Here is a 25803-nt window from a genome sequence, read left to right as displayed (position 1 = left end):
TAATTCCATAAATTGCCCCCCAAGTTTGGAAATTTACCAGTTTTGTCCTCAGGTTGAATTTGGGTCTGTGTTTTGCTTCCAGGAGGAGCAAACTGAGTAAATTCTAGTCAAAAACAAATTGAAATGAATTTCTCAGACATCCCAATCTATGTAGGGCCAAGGACCAGCTAGGGAGGAGGAAGTATACCATTCCGCTATGTGAATCCCTTCTTCCACATTGTATTTATTTATTCATTTCTTTATTACGTTTTTATACATCGCACCCAATAGCTAAGTCTCTTGGTTCCCAACAATCAAAAATATAAAATGCATCATAAAATACAATATTAAATTTAAAACGACAGTATAAAACTACTAACCACAACACGAACTAGCAGCAGTGCAGAGATTAAAAAATCAATTAGAGATTTAAAACAACAGAGCTAAAAGACTAAAACACCTGGGGAAATAAAGAGGTCTTCACCTAGTGCTGGAAAGACCACAATGCAGCTGCCTACCCGTGCACCATTGATGCAACGGGGAAATTGTGTAATTTCCGGAACCTCCGTAAATTGTTCACTCCCTTAAAGGCCCCATTGATGCAAGGATAAAGACGCAAATGCTCCATTCACACCTTCACCCTTGCATCAATGGGGACTTCAAGGCTGCCATTGGTGTGGGGGGGAAGGGCACAATTTATGGAGGCTTTGGAAATTGTGCGATAACACCCAATGTGTCAATGGTGGTGACCGTTGATGCAGGAAGGGGAAGTGCATGATTTCAATGCATGGCTGGGCTGAGCACTTCATAGAATCATAGAATAGCAGAGTTGGAAGGGGCCTACGAGGCCATCGAGTCCAACCCCCTGCTCAATGCAGGAATCCACCCTAAAGCATCCCTGACAGATGCTTGTCCAGCTGCCTCACGAATGCCTCTAGTGTGGGAGAGCCCACAACCTCCCTAGGTAACTGATTCCATTGTCGTACTGCTCTAACAGTTGGAAAGTTTTTCCTGGTGTCCAGCTGGAATGTGGCTTCCTTTAACTTGAGCCCATTATTCCGGGGCCATGTGAGCCACTTTTGAGGCTCGTGCGGTCCGGTAAGTGGAGGCAGGTGTCTGTAAAGGTGGGTTGAGCACCTGCCAAGGTAAGTACAGGTGGGTTCACCCACTCCACCTATAGGATCCTCCAATCCATTTCCTCTCTCACCTGGCTTTCTGTTTCCCTATCCTACATGGTCAGTCAGTGTTTTCTGTCCACTGAGCAAGCTGGCTTCCATCCCCACCCCCTGTAGTCCCCCTCCCAAAGATATAATATTATTTTTGCAAACTCAAGGTTCCCCCAAGCCTGCTGATAATTTCCCCTTGAGAATGGGTGATATCATTTTGGCTGCATAAGCAACGGCACTTGCTCCCGAACATCAGAAATAGGGGGGATGATTTCATATTGTGAATGTGTGTCCTAGAAGGGCTATCCAGCCGCATCCAAGGCGTTTAATCTGCTCAAGCTTTATCTCACTCTTCAGGGGAAATTGGTTATTAAACTTAGAAGCAGTTTTTGCTGGTTCCTCTCTTTGTCTTCAGGCAATTGCCTCCTGTGATTGTGGGCCTTGAACAAATCCAGCCAGACTCTTAGGTTGCTACTTCTTTGTCATGGGGTAAAATTGTTATATTACATCCCCAAACCTTCAGCGGTACCTATTCAGCTGGTATTGTATTCCCCACACCCATTATGGCCCTTTCTGAATGATCTCTCTTTCTCTTTCTCTGTACAGTCAAAGAACAATGGTTTGTTTTGGGATTATGCAATTGTGCATTGAGAAGTACTTTTTCAGCTACCATCACGTGCATTTTGGCCTGGTTCAAAGAATAGAGCAAAAAAGGATAGAGGGTTGGATCCATGCTTAGTGTAGACCCATTGAAATCAATGGAACTTAAGACAGTCAAGGCTAAATTAAGATCTCTTGCGGCCAGCTCTTCATTCACTTGAGCAGAGGCTGCTTCAAGTACTCCTTATGGGCTTCTTCTAAATTTTCAGATTTTCTATTTGATATTGAGGGGAGTGACGTCCATTTACTCCTATTTTGAGGAATTCTCAAGTCAGCCCCCATGTTTTATAAATAGCCCTGAGTACTGATCAGCCTAGTACACTGGCCATTGAGGAAGACTTCGTATCAAAATGCATCTGGCCAAGCCAATCAAGTTTGATGAGCACTATTCTTTTTGTACCATTTTAATTGTGTGATTACACTATTGATTCTGTTAATATAAGCACTCTTTATAATCTGCTTTTATTAGTGTATTAAACCTTGTTTATTGTTTACATCCTTAACTTTTTTGTTATCAATTGCAATGCTCTTCCACTACACTATAACGACTAAGAGCACAATTGACCAGGAATCATAGAATAGTAGAGTTGGAAGGGGCCTATAAGACTATCGAGTCCAATGCAGGAACCCACCTTAAAGACTATCAATGCACGAATCCACCTTAAAGCATCCCTGACAGATGGTCGTCCAGCTGCCTCTTAAAGGGCTCTGGTGTGGGAGAGCCCAAAACCTCCCTAGGTAATTGGTTCCATTGTCATACTGCTCTAACAGATAGGAAGTTTTTCCTGATGACCAGACTAGGGCCAGATCTACACTAAGCAGGATATAACACTTTGAAAACATTTTGAAGACTGTATAGGGAGTGTGCCCTGGGCCCCAACAGTTTTCACTACTGTTATAAACCATTTTAAAGCAGTAGTGTAGAACCTTCTGGAATCTGCCTTCCTGTAACTTGAGCCCATTAGTCCATGTCCTGCGCTCTGGGATGATCAAGAAGAGTGCTCTCATGTCTCCCCTCAGCCTTCTCTTCCCCAGGCTAAACATGCCCAGTTCTTTCAGTCTCTCTTCATAGGGCTTTGTTTCCAGACCCCTGATCATCCTGGTTGCCCTCCTCTGAACACGCTCCAGCTTGTCTGCATCCTTCTTGAATTGTGGTGCCCAGAACTCGACACAGTTATTTATTTCATTTCTATACTGCCCAATAGATGAAGTTCTCAGTCTCTACTAGTCCTGATGTCTCTATCCTACCTCCAGTAATCAGGGGCTGTGTGCCTATGTACACCAGTTTCTGGGGAGCATGGACTGAAGGGTGCTGTTGTGGATTTCCCATGGGCAGCTGGTTGGCCACTGTGTGAACAGAATGCTGGACTAGATGGACTCTTGGTCTGATCCAGCAGAGCTCTTCTGATGTTCTGTAAGGCATTAGAGAGTGGTGAAGTAAATCTGAGGAAGGATAGGTCTCACTTCCCTCCCAAGCATATTCCTCTTCATGCAAAGAGTACCTCCCCACCCCCGCTTTATATATGAGCAGAGCAGACATGTGTCTGAAATATAACTGGTCGTCTCATCACACCTGGTATGGCTCTGGAACCCAAGTGATGATTTACTCACTGAGTGTAATTAGAAATAGGCAAATTGGTCTATTTCCAGTCTATGACACTTTTGCATATGTTCACCTATAAGTCCATTCTCTCCCCTTTCTGCATTAATTCGCCATTTTTATTCTTATTTTTTTTAAAAGCAAATCACCTGAAATGTCAGATTTAAATATGTATTTTTAAATATGTATTTCTAAATGTATTTTCTCTCTGAAAATGCATTTTTAAATGTATTTCAATGCCAGTTTTGAGCCAAGAACTGTACTGGACCATTTGGGGAGCGCAACAGCCAGTAGTGAATTAAACTCTCATTAACCCGGGAGGTACGGATCATGTCAGTTCGTACTAATCAAATTCCTCAAGACATAATAAACGCTTAACTGTTTCCACTAAAAAGTCCAAAGGCCGCTGAGAATTTCCTTGCCACAGAATGATGATACGTAGCCAGGAGAAAACGAGGGGGGAGATTTCTCATGTTTTTAGGACCAAACCCAAACCGGTAATTTTCAGTTATTGCATCCAAGCTGTTTTTGATTCAGCTTTATTGAGTTAATAATTTATGAAACCTGAAACATGTTTGTTTGTTTTCGTTTTTTCAGACACATTAATTGTGCTCTTCTCTGCAGAAACATCTTTAAGTCAGATGTGGTAATGCCTTATCATAATTGGAAAAGTGCTGGCCCTGAAATTGTGGCATAATTCACTTCTTGATTTCTGTAATTGTTGCTATGAGAAATCAGATTGCCCTTTCAGAGGACTGGAGGGCTGCTTTGAATGGTGGTAAACGAAATGGAGGGGAAACTTTTGAAGGCTAAAAACCAGCCAGGACTGAAATCACAGGGAAATAATGCAATTGGTTATGCCGTTAATATCCTCTCAGATGTACAAATTAGTCATAAAAACGATAACTGTATCATAACTATATAACTGCACATGGCTTGGGACCGCAATACCTGACATGAACCTACCCGTACACTGTGCTCAACACCTAAGGTCCTCCTCCGAGTGCCTACTCCGAGGGAAGCTCGGAGGATGACGACAAGGGAGAGGGCCTTCTCGGTGGTGGCCCCCCGACTGTGGAATGATTTTCCCGATGAGGCTCACCTGGCGCCAACGTTGTTATCTTTTCGGTGCCAGGTCAAGACTTTTCTCTTCTCCCAGGCATTTTAACAGCATTTAACAATGTTAGTTTGTTTTTAATGGACCCCAGAATTGTTGTTTTTAAATGGATACTGTTGTTTTTATACTGTTTTATGTTTTTTTTAAAAAAAATTGTATACTTTTAATGTTTACTATTTTTAATTGTTGTAAACCGCCCAGAGAGCTTCGGCTGTGGGGCAGTATATAAATGTAATAAATAAATAAACTGTACCCAGACCCCTCTATGCTGCAAAACAACCATGAGTTTACCATGGCAGACAGTGGGTTGGATTCATACTTAGGATGCAATCCTATGTATGTTTGCATGGGGGTGGGGGAGTCCTACAACTCTCAGCATCCCTTAACTTACTTATACTTACTGTTGTTCCCTGCCTTAATCAAAATGGAGAGGTGGGTAAGAAATAATTTATTATTATTAATAGTCATCATCCAGCATGCTGAGAATTGTAGGACCTTGGAGACAAAATCTGATGATACGTCCTACTTAGAGTATACCCATTGAAATGAATGGGACATAAGTTAGTCATGACTACCTTAAACACCATTCATTAATGGGTATACTCTAAGTAGAACTTTATTATTATTTATTTATATAGCACCATCAATGTACATGGTGCTGTACAGATTACACAGTAAATAGCAAGACCCTGCCGCATAGGCTTACAATCTAATAAAGTTGTAGTAAACAATAAGGAGGGAAAGAGAATGCAAACAGGCACAGGGTAGGGTAAACAGGCACCGGGTAGGGTGAAGCTAACAGTATAGAGTCAGAACAAACTCAATATTTAAAAGCTATAGGGAAAAGAAAAGTTTTTAGCTGAGTTTTAAAAGCTGTGACTGAGTTTGTAGTTCTCAAGTGTTCTGGAAGAGCGTTCCAGGCGTAAGGGGCAGCAGAAGAAAAAGGACAAAGCCGAGTAAGGGAAGTGGAGGTCCTTGGGCAGGCGAGAAGCATGGCATCAGAGGAGCGGAGGGCACGAGCGGGGCGATAGTTAGAGATGAGAGAGGAGAGATAGGCAGGAGCTAGACCGTGAAAAGCTTTGAAGGTCAACAGGAGAAGTTTATATTGGATTCTGGAGTGAATTGGAAGCCAATGAAGAGATTTCAGAAGTGGAGTGACATGGTCAGAGCGGTGGGCCAAGAAGATGATCTTAGTGGCAGAGTGGTGGACAGAGACCAGCGGACTGATGTGAGACGAAGGAAGGCCAGAGAGAAGAAGGTTGCAGTAGTCCAACCGAGAGATAACCAGTGCATGAACGAGAGTCTTGGTAGAAGAGACAGACAAAAATGGTCGAATCCTGGCAATGTTATACAGGAAAAAATGACAGGATTTAGCTACTGCCTCGATATGAGGAATAAAGGAGAGCGAGGAATCAAATATAAAGCCAAGACTACGAGCTTCCTTGACCGGAGTAAGCGTGACATCGTTGACAGTAAGAGAGAATGAGAGATGAGGAGAAGGTTTAGGAGGAAAAACAAGCAGTTCAGTTTTTGCCATATTAAGTTTCAAACGACGATGAAGCAGCCAGGCTGAGATATCTGAGAGACATGCCGAGATACAATCGTGAACATCAGGAGAAAGTTCCGGAGATGAGATTTGCCATTTTTTGCCTAAAAATGCATAGGATTGCATCCGTAGAGTTATATTAGGATAAACTAATTGAAATCAGTTGGAGTTAAGTTAACTCTCGTTGATTTCAATGGGCTCATTCTAACTATGACTAAGTCTAGATCCATCCTACTGTGATGTGGTGGTTAGGTCAGCAGACAAGGGTTGGGGAGAATCAGGATCAAATCCCCAATTAGCCATGAAGCTCAGTGGGCAAGTCTCTCTTTTAGCCTAACCCACCCTACAGGGATATTGTAAGGATAAAATGCTGGTGTGTATGTGTGTGTGAGAGAGTGGGGTGGGAGACTCATCCCACATACCTGTTTCCCTTGAATTATCCCCTACAGTGCTAAGCTGTCACCGTTGTTGCTGTTGCTGCTACCGGGCGGCTAGATCCTTTGCATACCAGGAAATGGGTTTAAGGGGGGAAATGTAAAAAAAAAAAATCATAAAAAATCAACTGATGACCCAATCCAATTCAAATTTGGTATGCCTAAAGCTCTCCTTAAAATCTATTACTGTGCCAATTTTGATGTCTTTATCTTTAAAGCTTACGCAGATGTAAGCATTTGTTTAATTTTTCTTCAAAACCTGCTCCTGCACCCCAGCGGCCGCTCGGAAAACCACAAATGAAATGCTCGAAAACTAGTAGCAAAATATTGCACTTCTTTTGGTTAAGAAGCGCAATTAAAGCAGGATGCAAGGGAGTACTTTACAATAAAAGCAGATTACAAGCTGGAAAACGTCGGAGTCCTTTGCACGCAATTCTCAGTGATTGCACAGTATAACGCTGGTGTGATAAAGCTCTAGGTCTGTTGCCTTGATCTTCTTGGAGGAAAGGTGCCATAGAAATGTAACTAAATAAAAAATAACTAAATGTTCAAAGCAGGGTTGCAATATCACAGATTAAAAGCAAAGACGGAGCTAAATCATTTTCTTCTTCCAGACTTGGCCCTTCACACGTCCCTTTCACCACGTGGAGAGCTGCACCTAGTGGTCCCACCCCCAATGTTCTTTTTCCCACTAGCTCCACCCCCTGATCTCTGTGCATTTGGTCAAAGACCTGAATGGAGAACCTGAGAGCACACAGCTGTATGCATGCAGGCTCCTCCATGAAATCTAGAACCCACCATGCTCAAGGTTTCCTGTCACATGGAGGAGGCTATGTAAGTCCATGTGTCAGCAGGGGAGGCTGGTGGCTCCGATGTCAGTGGGGTGTCAAATCCGCTCCAGGTTTCAGTAAGAACCGGTCAGAACTCTAAAGGAGCTGTCCAAGGTCACAGTCTTCACGCTATGCTTCATGCCTTGGATAGAGTTCTGACTGCGTCTGACTGAAACCTGGAGCGGATTCACTGCCCCACTGATATCGGAGCCACCAGCCTCCACTGTGTGAATGTTCCCAGTTCTGGCATCCCACCAAATGAGCAACGATCATGGCAGTAGAGACAGGGGGCACAGGATTTATATATTTATTAGCCAGTGTGGTGTAGTGGTTAGAGTGTTGGACTGGGAGTCAGGAGATCTGGGTTCTAGTCCCCACTTAGCCATGGAAACCCACTGGGTGATTTTGGGCCAGTCACAGGGTCTCAGCCCAACCTACCTCACAGGGTTGTTGTTGCAAGGTTAAAATGGAGAGGAGGAGGAGGATTATGTATGCCGCCTTGGGTTCCTTGGAGGAAAAAAAGGCGGGATATAAATATAATAATAATAATAATAATAATAATAATAATAATAATAATGACGATGAAATGTATTATCCACTTTAATTATAAAATAATCCCAAAGTGGGGTACAAATAATAAAACACAGTAAAACTATACACTGACCAACACCTCCCCCACCCAAAACAGTGGAGAACAGTAACACAGATAAATAACAGTTTAAGGAACAATTAAGCATTTAGCCTTGTAAGATTTGGCATCCATTATATCTGCATCCCCCACGCAGTGCATAGTTGAACTATGGAATTCACTTTCACAAGATGTAGTGATGTTCACCACTTTGATGGCTTTCAAACATGGTTAGACAAATTCCTGGAGGAGAAGCTATCAATGGCTTCTAGCCCTGATGGTTATGTGCTACCTCCAGTATCCAAGGCAGTAAGCCTGTGTGCACCAGTTGCTGGGGAACATGGGTGGCAGGGTGCTGTTGTATATGTGTCCTGTTCCTGGGTTCCTGGTTGACAGCTGGTTGGCCCCTGTGTGAACAGAATGCTGGATTAGATGGGTCCTTGGTCTGATCCAGCAGGGCTCTTCTGATGTTCTTATTTCTGGACGTGGGCGTGGGGCCAGTGAGCAAAACCCTCCCCTCCTCTCCATCCATACAGGGACCACATGGAGGGGCCCATCTCAAAAGCCCTCATAGCAGGACAGAAATTATGAATGTGTGCTGACGGCTGTATCATATCACATTCAAACCTGTCCTCTGTACACCACTTCAAAAGAAGCCAATCACTTGTCAAGGCGAAAAGTCACAGAGATTCTGGGAAATAGCATTTCTTCTCAGTTTTGAAGGATGTTTCTTAGCTATATACACAGTACGATCCAACCCACACCCTCACTACCCCATTGGAAGTGCAGAGGTGTTGACACAAGGCAGGGCCTTGCGAGATGTTGGAATTCAGTTCCCAAAGAGGCTCACCTAGGTCTTTCTTTGCTATTGTTCAGGTGTTGGATGGAAACTGTTTTATTGAGGCTTCCGTTGGAATTCTCTATTTTGCTATTTTATTTCTTTTAGTGGTGGTTATTAGTGTTCCTGGTGATCCTGTTGTATTTTTAATTCTTCCTACTTCAGATTGGAAAGTGGAGGAGGAGAAGGAAGATTGCAATACTAATAGAAATGTCCTTTTTCACAGCATTTTTGAACAGTGGCTCAGAAGATACCAACCCCTGCGTGAGGTTTACCCTGCAGCCAATGCGCCGATCGGACACAACCGCGAATACTACATGGTTCCCTTCATCCCCCTTTACAGGAATGGGGAATTCTTCATTCCATCAAGAGAACTGGGATACGACTACGAGTATCTAATAGAACCAGGTAACATAGACAACTGGAATCTGTAGCTGGATCCAGAGAGCAGAAAACTTGGATGATTCAAATTGTGGGGTCCTCAAAAATTGGGGGGAATTGACACATGCTGCTCAGTTATTCCCAAACCAGCTGTGCATGGCTGGACATCAGGAAAAACTTCCTGAGTGTTAGAGCAGTACGACAATGGAACCAGTTACCTAGGGAGGGAGGTCATGAGCTCTCCCACACTAGAGGCCTTCAAGAGGCAGCTGGACAACCATCTGTCAGGGCTGCTTTAAGGTGGATTCCTGCATTGGGCAGGGAGTTGGGCATGATGGCCTTATAGTCCCCTTCCAACTCCACTATTCTATGAGTGTGTGTGTGTGTGCATTCGTTTCTCCATTCATCTCATGCAAATATGAAACCGCTGTTAGATCCCGCAGATGAGTCAGCAGGCTATCAAATCTTAGAAATGAAATCAACGAAGGCAGCTGTCCTTTTCCTAGTTCTGCCTCTGCTTTTCAATGCACAGTAAAGCATGTGAAAGAAGCGAGCTCTCAGTTACGCTGGCATGCTGGGAGAGAGTCCGCTACAGCTTTGCTCCCAGGGAAAAAAAGCAGCTCGGTGGAGCCAGTGGACACTGGTGGCTCCGATGTCAGTGGGGCGGTGAATCTGCTCCAGGTTTCAGTCAGAGCTCTAAAGGAGCTCTCTGAGGCGCTCCCTGGGACAGCTTCTTTATCCGTGTGGAGCACGACCGTTTTCATAGAATCATCACATTTTAGAATTGGAAAGAACCTTGAAGCTGAGATCGCCCAACCCCCTGCTCAGGGCAGGAATCTTGCAACTGTAGCATGCCTGTCCGATGTCCTTCCTTTAGATATTAGAGGACAGCCCTTGTGTAGCCCTGACCCTACCCAGCTCTGTCAGCCATTCCTCCTAGGACTTGAGCTAGATCTACACCAAGCAGGATAAAGCACTATGAAAGTGGGATGAAAGTGTTATGTGTTATGCATCAATGGGCTCCAACAGTTGTCTGTGCACTTCAGTACCACTATAGATCAGTAGTGTGGCTCCTGCCTTTTATGTACAGCTTCCATACTGTTTTCATAGTGCAATATCCTGCTTGGTGTAGGTTGGGCCTTAGTTTCCAGACCCCTCACCCTCTTCTTGATATGTTCCTGTTCAGTTGTTTTCTCCTCCCACATTCCCCACCATGGGAGGGGTGGGAGGGGAGAGGTGGTCTCTCCCTCCACCCCTTCCACAAGTTCTTCATTCCCACCACCCCTCAGGCCTGAATTGGGAACCTGCCACCACCGCTCCCACCCGATCTGCTCACCCACTGGCTTATTATTTCTCGGTGCACGTATGCTCACTGCCTGTCAAGTGTTTCCACTCTCAGGAGCTGCGCGGCACCTGCATGGGGTCAGGAAGTTCTTGTGATACGTTGCCTGAACTTGCACAGATGCCACGGAGCTCCTGAAGGTGAACACGCATGACGAGCAGTGCGCTGCTGAGATGGGCGTGTGTATGTGCACCAAGCAAAGTAAGCCAACCAGCAGGCTGGCCAGTCAGTGGGCAGTCAGAGCCATCTGATCTTCCCGATGAGGCTTGCCTGGCGCCAATGTTGTTATCTTTTCAGCACCAGGTCAAGACTTTTCTCTTCTCCCAGGCATTTTAACAGCATTTAACAACGTTAAGTTTGTTTTTAATGGCCCCCAGAATTGTTTTTAAATGGATACTGTTGTTTCTATACTGTTTTTATGTTTTTTTTTTAATTTTTGTATACTTTCAATGTTTACTATTTTTCATTGTTGTAAACCGCCCAGAGAACTTCGGCTGTGGGGCGGTATATAAATGTAATTAAATAAAATAAAATAAATACATCTGGATTGGCTGGCCAAGAGCAGGCAGGAGGTGCATAGGTGAGCTAGCAGCCACTTCTTGGTCCTGCCAGCCAGCCATGCAGTTGACTTGCAGGACCAAGAAGTGGCAGACCCTTTGGAGAGGGAGAATGCCGCTCTCCCATCCTCCACCGCCTGCTGCACCTGCATCCTTCTACTTCATGGTAGGGCCAGCCCTGCCCCCCCCCCACCTAAATTATTATATATAAAGGATGCAGAACTCTGTCCTGGAGCAAAGCCCGGCACTTCTGTGCTCCCAATTCAGGTTTTTTCAAATAGCCCTGCCCCCTTTCCGCTGGCCCCACCTTCTTTCCCATGGCCCAACCCCCCCTTTTCTTTGACCACTGATTGTTGGTGGTTTCCCAACTTTTGTGCAGGATGTTTCCCCATTCTAAAAGGTTAAAAGTTTGTTACTTGCAGTCAGAGCATCAAGCTAAAATAAATGGGGATTTGAGGGTATGCGTTGCCCTGCCCCCTGCTGGAACATGGCCCCCAATAGTTTCTTGAAAATTAAATTCAACTTTCAGGCTGAAAGAGGTTCTGTGCACCCTATTCTAAATCATGCACAGAGACTACGCATGTAGGACAGGCTCCCCGCTTCACAAATTCAACCACCAACTCATGGAAGGTGGTACAGCCAGGCCCTGGAGACTTCAGCAAAGTGGGGCAAGGTGAGCGCATGCATCCTTATTCTTTGCTGGAGGAAACGCCTGAACACGGCTAGGATCCAACTTAAAACATGGTGCCCATAACTGGAGGCAGTCTCAGCTTTTGATAGTACCGTGGCACAGAGGGAGGGCTGACACCCAGCCTGTGGCCGTGCTGTGTTCCCAATCTGGATTGGGCCCCCCATGGCTGGTTTTTTTAAAAAATAAAAAATAAAAAATGCACACACAAGTATGAATGTGCATTATAAAATGGGCAGTTTTGCCATTCGCCACACTTAATGCAAGTGCAGAGAATCTGGTTCAGAAAAGGACAAGAATTGGGAAAGCGTCATTCCCCCCTGCTGGTTCCTGATCTCATAACTCCAGTTAAGACTGGCTTCTCTGTGCTATCTCCTCCGGGCCCTTCACGGTTTTGTTGTTGTTTGCTTGTTTTATTTTTCGAAGCAAACAAATAAGAGCTGGGAGCGACATTGTAGCCCCTTTTCCAGTTCCCGCCGCAAAAAGAAAACAACCCCGTATATGGCTTGTTTTATGTTTGGCTGAAAATGCAGTTTGGCGCCAAGAGGCCAGTTAGCGCATTCCGAAGGTAGAAGGGTTTTCAGCAACACTAATCTTTCAATCGTTCCTTGCCATCCAGACTTTCTATCGGAATGATTGTTTAGAACGTTTAAGCACTCTGGGCAATGTTGCCCCATGAAAATATTTTGTCTTTCGACACCACGTGTGTGTGTGTTGCGTTGTGCTTGGGGATGGGCGAATGCCTCCACACCTGCTTCAGGTGCTGCTCACCGCCTCCCCCTGCCCCTTGCCTGACTCCGGTGTGCATGTGGAGTGAGTCGCTAGATGTCCATGAATGCCCAGTGGGTGGTGGGCGGAATCCTTCTTTTCCACAAGCCACCATTTTATACGAAGTGACAGGTAAGCCTTTTACGGAAATCACCATTTCGCACAAAATGGCGGCTGCAAATAGCGTGATTTATGCAAAATTGCGGGCGTAAGAGGTATAATTAGACCATTTATGCTTCAACATTGCATAAGTTGCACTATTTCCATAAAAGGCTTACCGCCATTTTGCATAAGATGCCAGCTGGTGGACAAGCGGAGAAACACAACCTTGCCTGGGTGGGTGTGTGCTAAATCGGGCAAGCTTGGGATCCATGAAGCTGAGCCCCAAACCGGATTACTCTGACATCCCTCATTTTCCTTAGCAAATTGGCCCCAAATAGCATTCAGTGTATCCCGTCCAATTCTTCTGCTAAACACAGCCTAACTAAGAGATGATTCAGTGCCATCCTGAAGGAACCTTTGATGCTGTGGTTGTGGTCATCTCTGGCCAGTTATTCTGCAGCATGAGGAAAGAGAGCCCCTGACTTCACCTCCATTTCCGGCACTTAAAAACTGCAGGTAGAAATGGTGGCCTTATTTATTTAATGTGTATCTTGCCCTGATACCAGGAAATTGCTTTCAGGAATCACCTCTCAGCTCTGCTTCGCCTTGGAATAGAACCTGTTCAGAGTTGCAAAAAGAAGCAGGAAGAGACTGCTGGCAGGCTGGTCCATCGGTGCAATCCTATGCATGTTTAGACAGAAATAAATTCTACAACTCCCAGCATTCCCCAGCCTTTAGAGTTAAGCCCTCTTCAGGCATTCTTTCTTTGGGAATCTAAAGGTGGAACAAGATGAAAAAGTCCCCATGACTGCTACCTACGGGGGAACTAGAAAAAAACACAACTAATTCATATAAGTGAGCATAAATGCCAGTAACTTTAAAGAATCTCAATAACGTTCAGGCATTCCAAAGGACGCAGGTCGGGGGGCTAAGAGTGGGAAAAGGGCCATGCATGATGGCCCTATCCCCCAAAGAAGGGAGACCTACCACTTGTGTGCTGGCCCCTTGCCCTTCCTGGTATTTATCATGTGCTCATCTTTCCCTACTCATAGTTGTTTATGAGTTCTTTAGAGGATGAGATGTCCCTCCAGTTTTGCTTCTGTGCCTAATGAGTACTTCCTGCACATGTTGTTGTTGTTGTTGTTGTTGTTTAGAGCAGGGAGCATGTAGCATTTAATTAGGAAAGTGAAAGAAACCATTTTTTTTATTTGTGTATTTGTACTATTCTGCTACACCACAGTGCCACCTAGAGGTTATGTAGAAGAAAAGCAGGAAAGGAAATGCTCTTCATGTAGTGCTCAGATCTCAATTCTGTGACAAAATCAAAAAAGGATGCAGTGGATTATAACCTTGTGCAGAAAAGCACAGAACTGATAGTGTATCGGAAATATCCTCATGGTGTGTGTGTGTGTGTGTTTGTGTGTATGCGTTCACGTTTAACTCCAATAACGTGACTGAGGGGTGTGGTAATTAAAATGTCAAGTGAAAAATAAATGATTAGCAAGAGAAATTTGGCCAGTGGGGTTTCCTCAAACTACAGGGGGAAAGGAAAGGAAAGTTAATTGAAAAGAGACGTGTGGAGTAGAGGGAGGGAAACATCCCCCTCGTGCGGGAAAATAAATAAATAAAAATAACGATGTGGGTTATTACAACCGTTATCTGCATTGACTTAATTATTAGCACAAACAGCCATTTTTTTTTTTTTAAAAAAAAAATGTAATTATGATTTCCTTTCAAGCCTATTGGAGCAGGTAACTATCATCTGGAGAACTCAGACAAGACCGGGAAAGATCTATTGGGAATGCGCCTGAGATGATTGCAGAAGCAATTATTCAATGGAAGTTGGAGATGGCAAAGGAAGAAAATGCAGGGGCAGATCAGGAAGCAACATTTGGGCAGCTTATTCACTAATGGCACCTTTCACTGTCGCGTTTGAACCCATTCCTTTATTGCACGGGGGGTGGGGGTGGGGGTGGGGGAGGGCTGCACCCCTGCGCCACTGAGCCACAACCTGAAGTTGCCACACCACAACCGCAGGCAGTTGCACAGATGCATTCCCCATGCTTCTGCTGGTGAACAAGGCGCACGGGGACTGTGCACCCTATTTCCCAGCAGAATTGTGCCAGCATCCATTTTGTATGGCACATATGCACAACAGTGTTGAGAATGCTGGGAAAGGCCTGTACAACTCTTGACCTCTGAGTACCGTAGAAAGAAACTATGCCTGAGCCCCATCTGCCTTCAGTATATTTCTCAAGCTCCTTCTACATGTCAACCTATGTCCTAAACAACTTGGGACCAGGATACCTGAGAGAGCGCCTTCTCCCTTACCAACCTGCCCGGTCACTGAGGTAATCTGAGGGCCTGCTCCTGGTGGTTCCACCTAGATCCATCCTCCGATTGGAATCCACCAGGGGAAGAGCCTTCAGCGTGGTGGCGCCCCTCCTGTGGAACTCCCTGCCTCTGGAGGTCAGGCAGGCTCCGACCTTGTACTCCTTTCGGCGCCTCCTGAAAACATCTTTATTCCAAGAAGCCTTTCTTTAACATGCAGCCTTGGATTTCTGATTTTTGCTTCTTTTTAAATTTAGTTTTAACTGTTTTATTCTGTTTTTATTTTCATTTTACCTTGTACACCGCTCCGAAATGTTTCAGTGGGGAGCGGTATATAAATATTCTAAATAAATATAAATAAATAAACCTCCTCGTTCCTTCCTAGGATTTAAAAGTGGTCGGCCCCTATTCAACTTCTTCCTTTCCTGGCTGGTTGACACAAGATGGTGCGAGTGACAGAGTCATTGGCCCATTCTACATCTAAGGGTGTAGAGGGATGCTGGGGAGATGATCCCAGGAATTCCAGCTTCCGGGATCATCGTCCTGCGTCCAGACGGCCTCACAATGTCCCAGAAGTGAAGAGGGACATCGTACCCATCATGCCTACCATTTTTTTTAAAAAAACTACCAACCAGGAGCCGGAGCACAATTGTGCTTCAGCGAAAAGTAAGCTTACCCCCCCCCCCCAAAAAAGCCCTGAGCCTGCTCCCCACCCCACCCCTGCTGTCCCTGGACTCTCCCTGGCCCGGCTCCTTCCCTCCCGACTACTCACAGGGAGGAGAGAAGAAGCCAGGATGGGTGCCCACACTGCCTGTTGTCCTCGGGATGGTCCCAGGACCACAGGTGTGCCCGCGGTCCTCGGGATAACAGCAGTTCCAGAAATCCTGGGGAAATGGTGGGATCATCCCTCCCGGGTTCCCCTTTGCATCATTTGGATGCACAGGGATGATCCCTGGGGTGGGAAGGCAGGTGTAGAAAGGGCCATTGTATGCTTGAGGGCGACAGTTGCCATAGAGTGGGTAGCTGCATGGTGGCCCTGCAATCCTTGGACTCAGGACAAATGTTTGTTTATTTATTTATTTATTTATTTATTTATTCATTACATTTTTATACCCCCCCCCCCAATAGCCGAAGGTCTCTGGGCGGTTCACAAAAATTAAAACCATAATAAAACAACCAACAGGTTAAAAGCACAAATACAAAATACAATATAAAAAGCACAACCAGGATAAAAACCACGCAGCAAAATTGATATAAAATTAAAATGCAGAGTTAAAACAGTAAAATTTAAATTTAAGTTAAAATTGAGTGTTAAAATACTGAGAGAATAAAAAGGTCTTCAGCTGGCGACGAAAGGAGTACAGTGTAGGCGCCAGGCGGACCTCTCTGGGGAGCTCATTCCACAACCGGGGTGCCACAGCGGAGAAAGCCCTGGTGCGTCACTTTAGAAGCACTTTGTGACGGCGTGGCGGAAAGAACGTCATCATCGGTGCAGCTAGTTCACGGTGACGCTTGGTTCCTTTTGGATGTTCTGGCTCCCTATGAATTCTTCCGTTTTCTCCATTTGTGTTCCTTCACAGCCAACCCCTTCCAGAATTTTTTTGTGCCATACCTGGAACAAGCCCGTCAGATCTGGCCGTGGCTGGTGGGAGCCGTGGTGGTCGGTGCCGTGGTCACCCTGATCATCGGACTCCTCGTCGCTCTAGCATGCCGGAAGAAGAAAAGAATCTCAGAGGAGACGCAACCTTTGCTCATGGAGAGCGAAGACTATCAGCATGTGATGTACCAGTCGCACTTATAACCGCCACCAATCGCCCATGTTTCGGGTCAGACCCCACGTGATGTGGGTGATCTGAGCTCTGAGATCCTACTGTCTTTGCCAACGCTTGAAGAGGGGAGGTGGGAGGGGTGCCAAGTTGGATCAGGGCCAAAATCAGGTTATATGAGGGGCGCTTGGAAACTTGGGTTGTATGGTGTTGTTTAACCCCTTTCTATACAATGTTTTCCACATCAAAATGACCGCTCATGTACACCCCAAAGTCCTAGTAGCCCCAGTGGTACAACACTGACAGCTGTCTCTTCCCTTCCTCCCCTCAGTGAAGCCATTGAGAACTTGATTGGGGTGGGTGGGGCAGAGTCAGTGGAGGCTGGTGGCTCTGATGTCAGTGGGGTGATGAATCCGCTCCAGGTTTCAGCCAGAATTCTAAAGGAACTATGAAAGGTGTTTCCACTGGGACAGGTGGTTCGATCAGGAAAATGTGGGAAAGGGTCCATTCCCCCTCTTCAAGCAACAGAGCCCCAACCCTACCCCCAGGCCACCCACTGACTGACTTTCACCTTGGAAAAGACACCAGGAAATCCAGTCACAGGACCATGTCAACTTTGGTAGGGTGACCATATGGAAAGGAGGACTGGGCTCCTGTATCTTTAACAGTTGTTTAGAAAAGGGAATTTCAGCAGGTGTCATTTGTATGCATGCAGCACATGGTGAAATTCCATCTTCATCACAACAGTTAAAGCTGCAGGAGCCCTGTCCTCCTTTCCATATGGTCACCCTAAACTTTGGTCAGTTTCTCTATGGTGCTAATGGAAAGCCAGCCACTAAAAGCAGGCTAGTCACTCCTCAACATACTTCAACTGTTCTTTTGCATCTACGATCGGAGCTGGTCGAAGAAAATAGTCCAAGGGTTGGGATTTTCAGCATTCATCTGGTGGCCCTAAACTATGGCTTTAACCATGGTGATTAAGCTAGAAAGCTGGGCCGAGTTCAGAAGACACCTTAAACCATGGCTTTAACCACAGTGAATAAGGCTTTTTGCCTTAGTCACCATGGTTAAAGCCATGGTTTAAGGTGTCTTCTGAACACAGCCCAGCTTTCTACCTTAATCACCATGGTTAAAGCCATGGTTTAAGGTGTCTTCTGAACACAGCCCTGCTTTCTAGCTTAATCACCATGGTAAAACCCATGGTTTAAGGTGTCTTCTGAACACAGCCCAGCTTTCTAGCTTAATCACCATGGTTAAAGCCATGGTTTAAGGTGCCTTCTGAACACAGCCCAGCTTTCTAGCTTAATCACCATGGTTAAAGCCATGGTTTAAGGTGTCTTCTGAACACAGCCCAGCTTTCTAGCTTAATCACCATGGTTAAAGCCATGGTTTAAGGTGTCTTCTGAATGGGGCCACTGCAGGCTTATGGAGAGCGCAGCCAGACTGCAATGCAGAGAGTTGCCTTGTGTCTTACAAATCAAAAATGTGCAGGAGGTAGAGCAGCAGCTCCGGGTTCACCCAATTCTTCCTTCCCTGTGTTGCAGGGCAAGCAGGAAAGGCTGGTAGGGAAGAAGAGGAGTTGGGGACATTCGTGCAGCATTTACCATTTTAAAGCTATAATGACACAAATCTCTGGATTGTCAACAGGCAAACTGTGCTCAAACCAGTGGAGGCTGGTGGCTCCGAATTTGGTGGGGCTGTGATCCATTCTGGGTCTCAGTCAGAACCAGCCAGAACTCTAAAGGAGCTATTGGAGGTGCTCAGCCCTATCTCCAGAATAGGTTCAGTACCTTGGACAGCTAATCTAGAATATTTGGATGGTTCTGATTAGGGGTGTGCACGGACTCCCCGCTCCGCTTCACTTGCAGATCCGCCATTTTCCGGATCGGGCCGCTCCGCCCCGCCCCCGCTCCGCCCACTTCCGCTCCGCTCCGCCCGGAGCTCCGGATCCGGATCCGGAGCTCCGTTCCCCCCCCCCATATGCTTGCATTGAAAGCTAAAAAATTATACAACTTTTTTTCTGTTCAAGTTAGAAACCTCATGTTTGGCACCATGACACCTCATGGGGATATACACACGCACGCCAAGTTTCAAAGCAATCCCATCATCCCCTGATTTTTGGCGAATTTTTGAAAATCGGGCACCCCACACACAACATCCCTGCGAGGTGGGCAGGGGAGGAGGGAGGGAAGGCAGGCAGGCATGCAGCTGGCATTTCTGGGGGCATAAAGAAGTGAGCCAAGGATAAGCCAGTAATGCATATAAAATGGAATAAATCAATCAATAAACAAAGGAGGGGTGGAATTAAAAGCAGCAGTGTTGCTGAATAAACAGCAAGAAGAATTTTTTTAAAAAGGCTATATCTGTCTTTTACCAGCAATAGGGGGACGTGCCCGGGAGAGGGGGAAGTAGCTGCCAGTTCAAGACACTGACAGCCACCAACAGCTCTGAGAAGAAGTAAAACGCTCACTTCGACTCATAACAGGCATTGCTCCACCACTGAAAAGTGACCATTCACTTCAACTCATGATAGGCATTGCTCCACCGTTTTACTCTCTTTGGAAGGCTCTAATGGCCTTCCAGTGCAGGAGAGAGTGGGGGCACGTCCACGATGAGATGCCCTAGGGGAGCTCATCCCCTTGCACCACATCGATTCAGTTGTTCACCAAGGTTAGGGTGGGGAGCAGTGCTGTGTTTCTATCTCTTATTCTTGGCTTAGTATATGATTTCAGGTTGTGTTTGTGCATTTGGTGGGGCTACTGTGTTAAAAAACACGGGGAAAAGCCCGTTCAGATGAAGAAAGAGAAGTTTCCCAGAATCCCAAGTTACCTGTTTTGCCTATGCCCTCCTCCAACTTTGGGATCATCATGACCGGGAGCTGACTCTGCCCCTCAGCCCTTTGAAAAAGGTATTTTTCCCGCCGATTTTTTAAAAACTTCTAGCCCGCGACCCATACGATGCAGAAAGTTGAGAGTGGTCTCAAAATGACCCCCATCCACGACTCTCTGTGCACAAGAATTTTCAGAATGATAGCTTAAACCCCCCCCCCAGTTATCCCCGATTCTTTCCCTCAATGCAATCCTATGGGCGAAAAGCCGAAAACGCAGTTTGAGCAGCGCGGTTGACCCGATTTTCACAAAAATATAGCCCGCGACCCGTACGATGCAGAAAGTTGAGAGTGGTCTCAAAATGACCCCCATCCACGACTCTCTGTGCACAAGAATTTTCAGAATGATAGCTTAAACCCCCCCCCAGTTATCCCCGATTCTTTCCCACAATGCAATCCTATGGGCGAAAAGCCGAAAATGCCGTTTGAGCCGCGCGGTTGACCCGATTTTCACAAAAATATAGCACGCGACCCAGACAACGCAGAGAGGTGAGAGTGGTCTCAAAATGACCCCCATCCACGACTCTCTGTGCACAAGAATTTTCAGAATGATAGCTTCAAAAACAACGTAGTTATGCGCGATTATTTGCCGCAATGCAATCCTATGGCGAAATGTTTTCAAGATGGCGACCGGAGCGCTCCGCCTGAACTCGGAGCTCCGAAAAATGGGCGCTTCTCTTCGCCTTGCTTCTAGGGGGTCCGCGGTCCGCTCCTACTCCGCCTCTGGGTAAGGCGGAGCAGGCCAATCCGCTACTGCTTCTACGCTCCTAATCGGAGCGGAGCACATCCCTAGTTCTGATTGAAATCTAGAATGGATTCAGAGCCCCACCAAAATCTGAGCCTCCAACTTCCACTGGCTGAAACTATTGAGGGGTTGGGAGGCCCCAGCCCCCTTACTTATTGACCTGGTTCACACAATCATGGTGGTTAATAAGCCATAGTGGCTTGTTAACCGCCCTGCACGTGCCATTCACATGCTGGAGGGGGAATTAGCATAATTACCTTCAGCAACACAGGTTGTCATGTTGTGCGAACCCATCCAGGGTGGCTTGTTGCCATGGTTAACAATCCATCTAGACTCCTTGGGCTGTTGTAGGATTCTGGGGTGGCTTGTTAACCATGGCAACAAGCCACCCTGGCTGGGTTCGCATGTCATGGCAAGCCACACTGCTGAGAGTAATTATGCTAACCTCCCAAGCATGTGACCAGAAAGCACAGCAGGGGAAATAAGCTCATCATTTTTTACAGCTGCTTATGAGTGTTCAGACAATGTTGTGACCCTCTAGTTTTGCCTCTGCTTAAGCAGCACTTTGAGTTTTTTCAGACCAGGGAAAATGCGGCATTTAATTGTGAAAGCGCAAGAAAGCGTGATTTCCTCTTGTGCATTTGCAGTATTCTGCTCTATTGCAGAGGTTATGTAATGGAAAAACAGGAGAGGAAATGCTTCTCATGTAGTGCTCAGATCTCTATTTTGTGACGGAACAGCAGATTAACAGCCGATTAACAGCCTTGTGTAGAAACAGTCTACAACTCTTATAAACTTCAGCCAGAATGGACAATGATCAGGGTTTAAGACAGCAGTAATCCAAAATACCTTGAGTAACCAGGTTGCTTACCCTGGCTGGTGAAGTAACCATCATTGTGACTGGTGAAGTAACCATCAGTGGGGGCGGCTGCTTTTATGTAAGATCTATTCACCTGAAATCATAACCACCCCCTGGCTTGTGCACTCAAAACCACTAACAGAAGTTAGAAATCCCATTACACATAACTAGGGTTGCTGGCAGTGCTCAAATTATGGAAGAAAAAGTGTGCATGTGTGTTTCGGAGGGAACTTTGATGAAAACCAGTGTTGCCTAAGGGTTAAAGGGGCAGTTGGCAAGAAGCGGTCTGGTGGTGCCCTCAACGTTGAGTTTGTCTTCCACAACATCATCTGGAAAAAACATGGCTGCTGTCACCATGGCCCAGAAGTCAACACAGCTTCTGGGACATTGTCAGAAACAAAGATGGAAGCTACCAGAAGCCAGGAAGTTTATGTTAAACAAAGGACCTTGCTAGACCTACCTGAAAATCGTTGCTTCAGGCACGGCAAGGCTGAGCTACAATTAGCACGGGCTGTCGCGCCTATCTACACGTCAGACACGATGAAGCCCCGTCGCGTCCGCCATTTTGTTGTTGTTGTTGTTAAAGGGGCTGGTGTGCGCAGGAGCACACCACTGGAAAGGTAAGGGTCCCCCCATCCCCATCCCACGATTTCCCCCCCCATGACCGGGCTAAACCTCCATCTAGCAAGGCCCATAGTAAAGAAGGAGGTGTTTTTCAGTGGCCTAAATTTCACTTAGCACCTTAGGAGAGCTGTCTGATTATACCGTGTGGTGTGGCTATGCCTGATGAAATCGAGAATCTCACCTCTAAGTTTTCCCAATTTTAGCCAAATCGTGGATCCCTGTAGTCTTCTAAAATCAGAAGCTAAATGGACTGGCACATGGCACTGTTTGTATGATCACATTCAATAAATGCCCTGTGTAGAAAAGCCTGTAAGTCCAACACATCTGGAGCAGCCTTCCTCAACCTGGGGCGCTCCAGATGTGTTGGACTGCATCTCCCAGAATGCCCCAGCCAGCTGGCTGGGGTATTCTGGGAGTTGTAGTCCATCACATCTGGAGCGCCCCAGGTTGAGGAAGGCTGATCTGGAGGGTATCAGGTTGCGTAATGCTGTATTACTGCATTTCAACACAACCAGTGACATTTTTAGGATATAGCATGAATATAGCCTGCATTGGCCTACATCGACAACAAGCCTTTGCGATGTACTGTATGCCATCGTTCATATAGCACAAAGGTACTGCCCGTTGCATTCCTGAGCAAATGTGTGTGTGTTTTAATATCTTGTTATGGACGTGGATTGTATAACCTCCCAATACAAAATAGTTGAACCTGCCTTAAAAATAAAAGAACACAGAACCAACAACTGCTTTGGTTTGTCTGATCCTTTCTTAGCTGCCTGCTCATCTAGGAAGCTGCCTTATAGTGAGTCAGACCATTGGTCCATCTAGCCCAGTATTGTCAACACTGACCGGCAGCAGTGGCTCTCCAGGGTTTCTGGGAGAATTCTTTCCTTGTCCTACCTGGAGAAGCCGGGAATTGAACCTGGGACCTTCTGCATGCAAACCATGTGCTCTACCACACTGAGCTATCATATGGTCTCTCCGTTTAGTCTTGATGAGTTCCCTTATCAATTAAAATAAACACCTCCATACATTTTAGGTTTCTGAGCCAACTATTTCATAGAGAGTTATGCCATGGGAGAGCCTTTTATTTATTTATTTGTTTGTTTGTTTATTTTGAGTGTGGTGGGGAGCATCTGCTTTGCATTCAGAAGGCCCCCTAATTCAGGAAGGAAGGAAAGGAACCTCTCGTGCAAGCACTGAGTCATTACTGACTCTTGGAGGGACGCCAGCTTTCGCTGACATTTTCTTGGGAGGCCTTATAGCGGGGTGGTTTGCCATTGCCTTCCCCGGCTGTTATTACCTTTCCCCCAGCTAACCGAGTACTCATTTTACTGACCTCAGGAGGATGGAAGGCTGAGTCGACCCGAGCCAGCTGCCTTAAACCAGCTTCCGCTGGGATCGAACTCAGGCCATGGGGAGAGTTTCAGCTGCAGAAACTGCTGCTTTACCGCTCTGCGCCACACGAGGCTCTCCCCTAATTCAAGACGTAACTATTTCTGGATGAAAGTCGCTTGGCCAACACTGGCAGTGTAGGCTGGTAGCTCCACTGTCAGTGGGGTAGTGAATCCACTCTGGGTTCACTCTATCTGGCTGGGAGGGGGAGGGGATCTTGGAGTCCTGGGTCCAAGGTTGGGAGGCTGTGTCCGACCTCAGATCCAGAATTCCGAATTATTCTATGGCCTCTCAGAGGCCATGAAATTTCTCTCTTAAAAACAAATATTTGCTGACACTCCAGATCAGTGGCGGCCTAATGGCAAAAACAGACATCACTTTAAATGATTGGATCAGATCTCGTAACTCCCTGATTTTGCCACTGGTTGATGAGGCTTTGAATTCAGCTTGGAATAAGCTGAGCCGTCCACTGATATATTTGGGGAAGGAGGGAGAGAGAAAAGGAGCCTGGTTTGCTGAATCCAAAGACCAACTGAATGCAGTTTGTGTTTCATAACATCTCTCAAAATTATAGACCACATTTGAAAAGATTGATGTAGCAACTCAAAATCTGCACGTCCCCTCCAGATGGAAAATCGGTTCGCTTGTGAAACACCAGAGCATTCTCTGCATTCTCTAAATCTCCTGCCCACAATGCAGAGGCAAGACGAAGGTCACACCAATGGGCCCTTGATTGTCCTGATTTATTTATTTCCTCCAAGACAATCCCCTTTTCCTACTTAAACGTTCCGGCAACGGGGTGGAGGAGGCGGTTTTATTGCAAAGCCGCAAACGGTCTCCCAATACGAACAACCTGGGGGGGGGGGGAATATTCATTGCTTCATGAGCGCTTTATTGAAAGCTCCTCTACATGGCAATCTATTTTCATAATGCTGCGGTTCTCCGCCAGGCGCAACCCTGTCAACTGCGGCAATCAATATGAACAAGAAGCAGGTGGCGGCAGAAGCGTTGAATCGGAGGGGCCGAACCACGCACCAACTTTTCCTTGACTCTGTAGGCTGTTCATCGGATCAGCCTCACCGAGCATTGCTTCCGCAGCATGGCTGGGCCACCAATGGCAAGATGTTACTGCTCAAGGCATCTTCGGAGAAGTGATTCAGGTCCGGAAGGAAAGGAACGGCTACCATTTGTAGCTTGGAGCAGAACAAAACAGGCCTGAGAAATGCGAGTACGTTGTTGACAGAGGATTAAACTGGGAGGGGTCGGTCCTACTGGGGCCATTCTTCCCTTAATAGGGGGGAGTAGACTCAAGGCTTACTGCATCTCCTTTGTTTGAACCCGAAGTTCCACCACCTGGACCACCTGGACAGTATCGACTTAGGGGTATGACAGACAACAGCTTCCCCCGAGCCCTCCACATGTTTTTGGACTTCATCTACCATCAGCACCAGCCAACATGGCCAATGGTTAGGAATGCTGGGAGTTGTAGTCCAAAACACCTGAAGAGTACCAGGTTGGGGGAAGTCAAGGCCAGCATATCCCAATTCATCTTCTGCCCACCCTCTGAACTATAAGGTAGAATCATAGAATCATAGAATAGCAGAGTTGGAAGGGGCCTACAAGGCCATCTAGTCCAACCCCCTGCTCAATGCAGGAATCCACCTCAAAGCATACCTGACAGATGGTTGTCCAGCTGCCTCTTGAAGGTCTCTAGTGTGGGAGAGGTCACAACCTCCCAAGGTAACTGATTCCATTGTCATACTGCTCGAACAGTCACGAAGTTTTTCCTGAGGTCCAGCTGGAATCTGGCTTCCTTTAACTTGAGCCCGTTATTCCGTGTCCTGCACTCTGGGAGGATCGAGAAGAGATCCTGGCCCTCCTCTGTGTGACAACCTTTTAAGTATTTGAAGAGTGCTTTCATGTCTCCCCTCAATCTTCTCTTCTCCAGGCTAAACATGCCCAGTTCTTTCAGTCTCTCTTCATAGGGCTTTGTTTCCAGACCCCTGATCATCCTGGTTGCCCTCCTCTGAAGCAGCTGCCTCCAGCGGCAATTGATGGACCGTTATTGAAGTTAACGTTCAGTGTTTTAATCTTTGTAAACTGCCCAGAGAGCTTCGGCTAGGGGGCAGTATATAAATGGAATTCATCATCATCATCATCATCATCATCATCATCTCATGGAGTTTTTTCTGCCTCCCTCTCCAAAATGTTTTAGGATGGCCACAGATCTTGTGTTTAAGGGACACAGAATTCCACAATTGCCACCGAACTGCTGTGACCCTCGGGATCACATCTGTATCATGTGGACACACAGGGACAATCCCAGGGTTCACTCCGGGATAAAGCCCCATCTAGCTAAGGCCACAGTAACAGCAGCAGCAGCAAAATAATCAGTGGCTACACAGCGGGGTAGGCAACAATGGGGGGATCAAATCCCCCCCCAAAAAAACCTTCCAGTGCCACAGTGAGGATTTCACGTGCACCTTGCTTTAAAGCTACATTTGGTAGCTTGCTGCCCAAATCCTTTGGCAAACCACCAATTATTTTGCCACTACCCATG

At 46.3% G+C, this 25803-nt stretch overlaps 1 protein-coding gene across 1 annotated transcript in view; it reads left to right on the top strand.

Annotated features, from left to right (window-relative positions):
- TYR (tyrosinase) overlaps positions 1–16831 on the top strand; it is a 71398-nt gene extending 54567 nt beyond the window's left edge. The window contains exons 4-5 of the mRNA XM_063127853.1: positions 9025–9206; positions 16548–16831. Coding sequence (XP_062983923.1) covers positions 9025–9206; positions 16548–16768 — 403 coding nt within the window. The 3' untranslated portion in view covers positions 16769–16831. The remainder of the gene's footprint in view (positions 1–9024; positions 9207–16547) is intronic.
- The last annotated feature ends 8972 nt before the right edge of the window (positions 16832–25803 follow it).

This window comes from Elgaria multicarinata, chromosome 5 (assembly GCF_023053635.1).
Source record: "Elgaria multicarinata webbii isolate HBS135686 ecotype San Diego chromosome 5, rElgMul1.1.pri, whole genome shotgun sequence".
In the NCBI taxonomy this organism is placed as follows: Eukaryota; Metazoa; Chordata; class Lepidosauria; order Squamata; family Anguidae; genus Elgaria; species Elgaria multicarinata.
The sequence above is the reverse complement of the archived record's forward strand: the minus strand, read 5'-3'. Positions and strand labels throughout refer to the sequence as shown.